The sequence below is a fragment of the Scleropages formosus genome, chromosome 19, assembly GCF_900964775.1.
Source record: "Scleropages formosus chromosome 19, fSclFor1.1, whole genome shotgun sequence".
NCBI classification, from domain to species: Eukaryota; Metazoa; Chordata; class Actinopteri; order Osteoglossiformes; family Osteoglossidae; genus Scleropages; species Scleropages formosus.
The window spans coordinates 16,123,936-16,131,699 of record NC_041824.1 but is presented as its reverse complement, the minus strand read 5'-3'; the positions used below and the strand labels follow the sequence as shown (position 1 = coordinate 16,131,699).

Sequence of the window (7,764 nt, the reverse complement as noted above, 5' to 3'; positions counted from 1 at the left end):
CCGTGCATCCTCCCTTGCCTCACACCGAGTGGAGATGCAGAGCAGGGAGCTGGGGGGGGTTCCTTTCCTCAAGCATCATCTCTCACCAGTCCAGTGCGCTGCAGAATACATTGATTCTAATCTGGCTGGAAGTGAGCTATGAAGGGCTCGTAGCACTGCGATCGGTGTGAAGGGGGTGACCACGAGGGATGGGAGTGGGGTGTGCCCATGGGTTGCGTGATCCCTGCACTATGGTGAAGATGGAGGCAGTTTTTCACTAGGAAGCCTATTGTTAAATCAATGACATGTGTTTTGTGGATCAGAGTGCGCTCTTGTGTGTGTCTCTGCGTGTGTGTGTGTGCGTGCGCGCGCATCTGTAACGGCTGAACCTAAGCATTGGAACAAAGCAATGGTGCTCTATGAAGACCACCTCCCCCTCTTCCTTTCATCTTTCTTAAACATATTAATTCTACCCTTTCCTCCATTAATAAAAATTTTATCAAATAAACATGCACACCAGCCTTGGATGTTCAATGGGGCCAGCTGACCATAGCTCTGTTTGATATTCATGCAGAAGTCCTATTAATATTAATGCACTTCATGTTGCACGCATCCTTCTTTTGTCTGTCTTTTCATTCTCAACACCAGATCAGTGACACTTGTTTTTTACTCCCCCCACCGCCCCAGCCCACAGTTGCCAACATGAAAACAACACATGGTCAGTGAGCATGGTAAAGATATAACGGAAAAACAGTGAAGGAGGTGGAACGGCGGGGGGTTTAGCTATAGGGCACCCCGATGTACCATTGGCAGGGATTAGCCGAGGTTATGTAGGATGTGCGTCTGCAACCCCTCTCCGGGCTGCGCTCGAGTGCTTGCCCCTAGACATTTGCAGCAGCAGCAGGAGCAGCGGCATCAGCGGAGTAAGCCTCTCGTTGGCTGCCTCTTGCTCACAGTGCCATAGAAACCGGGTCTCGAGCGAAGCGGCAGCTCATTTCGCCTGGAAGCAAGGGACGGTGAGGACCAGGGAGCAGCCGGAGCAGGGAGACAAAGAGAGAGCGAGAGAGAGAGGGAGGGGGGGTGACACGGCCAGCCACTGGTGAGTGCCTTCACCGCTCTGCGCCTCCGCTTTCCCGCACACTTCCAACGCAAGGACTCTTGGGGCTCCTTGTCCGCACTCTCCCGCTTCGGATGGCTCGATCGCCTGGCAGGGAACAGGTTGCCTGTCCGGGGAAGAAGAGGGAGGCAGCAAGAGACGGCAGAGCTCTGGGAAGGCAGAGCTTGCGTTTGGTGCTGAGAGCACAAAGACAATTTATGAAAAGCTTTCAGATCCTCAACGGCTGAAGTTCATTATTTTGTTAATTACTTCTTTTTTGTGTAGTTTGTTTGTTCTTCGCTTGTGTTTCCAACTACATCAAAGCTCGCCGATTCTATGGTCTCCTCCGCAGTGCCACCCTGCGCTCTTTCGGGGTCTCTAAATTTGTTCCATCAGTGATCACCTCTCACTTCACAAGAACGTATCTGATGGGGTGACCGCAATTAGCAAGAAGTGTCGCTTCGCAACGAATCTCTTTTGAAGCGCCGATTAATTCTGGTACCATTTATAGATCTGGGGTTCCATTAATATTCAGTCAAAGCCTCTTCCCACCACCCCCCCGCACACTTTCTGTGCTCTCTCTCTGCACTTACTCTGTTTTTGTTGTCGGGAACATCACAGCACGTCGATTCTTTTGTGGCACACAGAGTCATTTGTTTTGATCCTGGTTTAGTTACGTAACCAGGAAGACCTCGGCTGGCGGAGCCTGGTGACCGGAAGGCATGGAGTCGGGGCCCCGGTGCGGTTACGGGTTTCGTCTTACAGCTTGGTGTTTCACGTGCTATATGACAGGCTGCCGCGAGCATCCAGCTTGATCGACGTACAGTGCCAGTAGCGTACAGCTACATCGCTGGTGCAGGACATACATTCGAGGGCAAGTTTGGTTTTCTCAGGGGGGTGCCAATCAAAAAAAGATGCGTGAATTTGCATCGCTCCGTTCAAAGTACTCAAGTCCAGTTTTTCTGGAGCACTTTAAAACAACCTTTCGGACTCATCCTGCCATCATCTAGCATTGACAGGAAATGCATGTTATGGTATACAGGAATTTCCATTCGTTTCTCATTTTGTTCCTGATTTCCTCCCTTTTGTTTCCACTACTGTGTTCCTTATTTGCGGCTTGAGTGTGGCAAGTTCAATGAAAAGTGCCTAGGAAGCTTCAGTGTGCCAGCGTTCACCTGTTTCCCTTCTGCAGTCACAGTCTGTTCACCCCCCTGTTCCTAACAGCAGCAGCAGCAGCAGCAGCAGTGGCCATTTGGGTCAAATCCAATTAGCCATTATAAGCTTTTTGCTGTTCCTCGTCCATGGATTTGGCCCTGGTGGCGTGGCACAAGGGTCAGTCGTGCAACAGCAGCAACGTTGCTCACATGATCGCTGTTGATCTGGTGCGACTGCAGAAGTCTAGGAAGGATGTTGAGTTTGTGTGCGTGTGTGTATGTGTGTGTGTCTCTGTGTCTGTGTGGTAGGGTGGGGTGAGGTTGTCTTTTTTCTTTGGCAGTTTTTATAGCATCTCACACACTCGTTGTGTTGATTGTGAAGCTCTCAGCGTGAGAGCTGCTTGGTGATTAGTGAGGAGCAATAGGGTGGTTAAATTCAGCTATAAAAATTCTCTACATCACGCAGACTCTGAAGATATATTAAACGTATGCGAGCCCCCGTATGTACCTTCAGCAGAGACAATCTGTCTGACGGCCTTGGAAAAAAAACAGCATGGTGTTTTGACAGTGTTGTCACCTGGATCGATTCCCGTTCGCTCCAGACGGGACTGTATGAAAAACTGCAGAGAAAGCGTCATCGCAGACAAAGAGCAACATGGGAAAAAATGGCTTCACAAAAGGTTTTTTATTGGCTTGTTTTTACTGAATTTTTCATTTTCATCACTATGATTTTGCTGTGCTTTTTTACGCTATATGGGAACTGGTACCATATAGAAGTTGAAGAAATGAACTCTCATCCTGAAAGTTCAAGTTTCAAGGCCCACCACCTCTGTGGTACCCTTGATACGTACTTGTCCTCAATTGCTCTGGTAAAAATAACCTTTTGAATAAATGGATAAAAACTGTAAGAGGCCTTTGACAAAAGTGTCAGGTAGGCAGCTAATTGATAAAGATCTTTATTATTGCAGCTGCTTAGCTGAAATTATTATAGAGTCTTTGGAGCACTGTTTTCCCAAACTGAGCATTCTGCCGAATCTACACAAGGTCTTTAATACTTTAAAGTAGGATAGAAAACTGATTAACCAGCTTAGATATTACCTGTCAGCATACATGAAGGAATCACATAGGGAATACAAGGAAGAGTATTTGAATTGCTGTGATCAATGTGAATTAATCAATTATTTATGGTTCAGCTTCATGTGAACTGGATGCACAGGCTGAAAAACATGGCAGTGCTAGCACCTGCAGAGATTTAAGACTAGTGCAGAGCTGTCACTCAGCTACAGGACTACTGGTAGGTGAAACAGCTATGTCGTACCAGTCCAAGGGGCAAATGGTCATGCAGCAGGTCAAGTACAAGGAAAACCTCACAAGAGGAAACTGTCATACATTAGAGGTATTGCAAACACGTATGGACAAGATCACACAAGCACTCATCATGCAGAGGTCTGGTAGAAGTGCTGGTAAACTGTGGAATTAACCTTAAGTACTAACACAACAAGGGGAAATCAGAATATAGTAGGACTAATACAAAAGTAAATAATCATGCAGCATGGCAGATGAATAACTGAACCTGGGCGTGAAGACATACATGGACACATGCATACTAAAGCACTTGTTCTACACTAAATGTAAAGAAAAGGGGATGGGCTAAGGTTTCACACAATGGTTGTAATGGTTAAAAAAAGTTTTTCCTTTGTCCATATTAACGCTTACAACTTCAGGACTTCTTTGACCTTCTGACACGTACTGTATATGCTTTGCAAGTAACCAGGTGTGAGGCAGCACAGGTTTGACTTAGGGAGAGCTTTCTTCTAAAATACAAAACAAGCAATACAAAATGCAACTATACTAAACACAGAAAAACAAACAGATTTTCAGTCAAACAGATTGCATACTATAAAATCACAAACTTAGACCTGTATCATACCACATCCAGTGTACAAGTTCTTTCCCCATTTAAGCTATTCATGGCTTCATTGGCTACATCTAGTGTTCGTCTTGTTTCCCAAGTGAGGCTGAGAGTCCAAGAAGTAGGTCTTGGTATGCACCCCCATATGCCACAATTTATTTTACGGTGTTTGTTTCTGAATTAAGATTTCTTTTTGGGTGGCTTTTGCCTGGTCAAAACGACCACCCCAAGGGGAAATTGTATGGTCATTTAATAGATCTACTCTATGGGAACTTGTCATACAATATGACCAGTATCAGATGAAAAAGCCATGCAATGGGACCATTAAGAGGAGAAGTGGTTGTGTAACAGGACCGAAAGGAGGGAAAGAGTCATGGAGCAGGATTATGACAAAAGGAAACAATTGCACCACAGATGATCAGACACCAGCATACCCATGTCGTGTCCACTTTGTCTGACATGATCTCCATTCTCCTGTGAATTCCCAGACGTCAGACTGAGATCTAATGACCTGCACTGATTTGTCTTCCTCATACAGCGTTTACGTGCACTGCACCGTTGAGCCCAAAGGTTGCCTTAGATTTGATCTGCAGTTCCAGTGTTCCGGAAAAGCGGGCACACATAGTGGTTTCAGGGATACCTGGTTCGGCTAACAAGTACAGCGGGTTCCAATTTTTGTGGAGAGACTGTTATTCTGCCCTCAAGGACAGAATATGTCAAAGTAGATAAGTCAGAAATATCTGAATATAAATTCTGTCCTGATGAAGAGGTTTGAAAAAATGAATGACACCACCAACGGCAAGCAACGGGAAACTTAATTGTATTAAAAAGCCTCAGTTTGAACATTGAAGTATTTTAAAGTATTAGTAGTCATTAATTTTGAAGGATTCTGTAAAAATAGAGGATGGCCTTCTTGAAAGAACCCATTTGAAAGTGCATCCCAGTCAAGTATCTCCATCACAAATCTCTTCTCCACATAACGCCAAGCGACTATCCATCGCACCCAGCTGCCTTTCTTATTGGTCCAAGCCTGCTCCCTGCAGCCTACTGCTACAAATGTTAATTAGTCTCTGGTCACACCATAGTAACGATAACTGGGAAGACCAAACAGTGGGCCAATTCCCAAAAAGGGAAAAGGGAGACAATGGTGGCTGGGGTTTTAGGCCTTATCTACAAAAAGCGGGCCCTCCTCCCCTTGCACATCCATTAAAAGATAACCCTGCAACTGTCACACAGCGGGAGGCAACTGGTGGCAGAGATCAGAATGGGAGCAGATGGAAGGGGCTAGGGAATTCATTGGGTTCCACGCATGTTCTGTGCAGTCTCAGAATCACGATCAATAAGAAATGAGATAAGTTTCTAATGGTGAATCATGTCATACTGCCCTTCCTGTCTGTTCCACCCACCTGTTTTATCCACTCCAGTCAATGGTAATGAGAAAGAGCATCAGGCAGAATATTCAGAGCCTCTTAATATTCGGCACGCTAGAGACTATGCATTTGTTCATTACTTATAAGTGTCTACACACTCACATGGGATAAACATGTAGGATGACCACAAGACTGTGTCATAGCTGCTTCACTATTATTACTGGCAATATCTGTCCTGATTGGCCTTTCCATTGAAAAACAGTAAAAACTGAAGATGGGTTGTTCTGTACTTAAAAGGATAAAGAGGAAAGTCGTGAATTTCATTCTGATTCCTTTCAAATGAAAGGCTGATAAACCATCCCAGAGATGCGTGGGCCAAATGCATAAAACTTCCTTCATTGTCCAGCCAGCCCCAGTTTTTTTTGGCAGTCACAGAGCTCTGTTCCATCTGCCGTCCTTGTCTTGTCTGATTCTTCATACTTAGGAATTTCTGATAACTTCATATATTCAGGGAACTGCTGCTATTACATTTATTTACAGCTGAGAGAGTGTGAACGTAGTGGTTGGAGAAGGGCGTGGGTGCTGTGAGTCTCATTTCACACCGACCTGCAAGAAATGCTCAGGATCCAGGGACGGACAATAATGCTGACTCTCCGGTCTAGGTGTTTGATTCTAGTATTAAAATGTAGATCCTGGAAATGAAACATATTTGCATATCTGAATGTGATGAACTTTCCACGGATCTTATCCCTTTGCATCTCAGAGTGTGAGGTGAGGCCTGGAGGTCTAACTGTTGTATATAAGATCTTCATATTATAGTTTGAAGCCAAGAATTCCATTAGGGTTTTGTAAATTCATGAGTGTTCATTGATCAGACTACTTGCAGGTGGAAAAACTGCCATAGTACCTCATTAATTACTTCCTCTTCATTGGTATGGAACAGCACTTGTTACCAGACCCCAGAGCCATTCCACATGGGGGAGACTTCACCTCATTGAGCAATGCCATGTGTGCCATCATCAATTTGCATGATGCATGGCAGCAGTTACTTGCTAGAATACTTGGCTTCATTATTTCTTAAGGTGTTGAGCGAAAGATTAATTTCTGCAGTTAGAGCAAAAGCAAAAGGGAAAACCAAGCTTAAGCATCTGGGCCCTCTACGTACACTCCCGTAGGATCTTGGGACTTTGGTGTAGTGTCTCATCTTTAAAGCAGTAGCTTTCAAACCACAATATAGCAATGCATTTGGTTTTGTTATGATGCTCTTCACTTAGAAATCGCCAGCCATAAACTATTACATAAATTTTCAGCCCAAGCTCTGACTGGTGCCGAGCTTCTGCAATATGTGCATCTATGATCACATACAGAAAGATCTGTGTATTATGTCTGAGCAGAACTGTATAGTCAAACCACAAAGGTCAAATTGTGATGGTAGGGTAATTTGAAAACAAGCAAAAACTGACAGGCATTTATCCAACCTGTCCAGAAAAAGATATGTTTGAACATGGAAAAAGGTTGCCTGATAATGGGCCGTTGCCTCTGTACAGTCAGAGTAATTGCCAGTTGGCAAATGGCAGCTGAATTGCTTTGTGTCACGGTGTGTAGGTGGGTGGTGTGGTCTGTAGACAAACAGGTCATAGAAAGAAGTGAGTAGGGAACATGAGCAGACCGTTCCTGCATTTCTCTGTTTCTCATGTTGCTAAGGGATGTTGAGACTTCTGGCCATTGGGGAGATACAAGGCCAAAGAGTGGCTATGCAAATGTAGGTATTGTACAGTACACAGTGAATCATCCGCTAGTTGCTTTCATCGGTCTGTTGGTCACAAGCTCCTCTCCTCCTGAGGGACCTCTCATTGGTACGCCGCTGCCTCCGGAATGTTAATCAATTAAAAAATTTCAACGAGATGGGCTAATGGCTTCTGCTCTCTCTGCCTCCCTCTCTTACATACACATACACACACACACACAGAAAGGAAGATATTGTAACACAGAGGCAACCCATTCAAATTAACTCCCAGAAACTGTCTTCCACATGATAAATTTCCCTACAAGTACAGTGCTGCACATACTGCTCTCACACATAATCAAAAAAGTTGATGAAACATACATTTACTGCAGATGGGAAATTAATTTCCTATGTAAAACTTGCAGATGAATACCGAATTTTGAAAGATTCTTATTAAAAGCACTGCAGATGTGCCGCTATTGGGATGACAATAATTTTCCATCTGGGGGATTACATTGCACATTTTT

At 44.5% G+C, this 7,764-nt stretch overlaps 1 protein-coding gene across 1 annotated transcript in view; it reads left to right on the top strand.

Moving 5' to 3' along the window:
* The first annotated feature begins 814 nt into the window (after positions 1-814).
* Positions 815-7,764, top strand: part of syt6a (synaptotagmin VIa) — a 31,764-nt gene continuing 24,814 nt past the window's right edge. Inside the window, exons 1-2 of the mRNA XM_018760553.2 lie at positions 815-902; positions 1,001-1,078. Coding sequence (XP_018616069.2) covers positions 815-902; positions 1,001-1,078 — 166 coding nt within the window. The remainder of the gene's footprint in view (positions 903-1,000; positions 1,079-7,764) is intronic.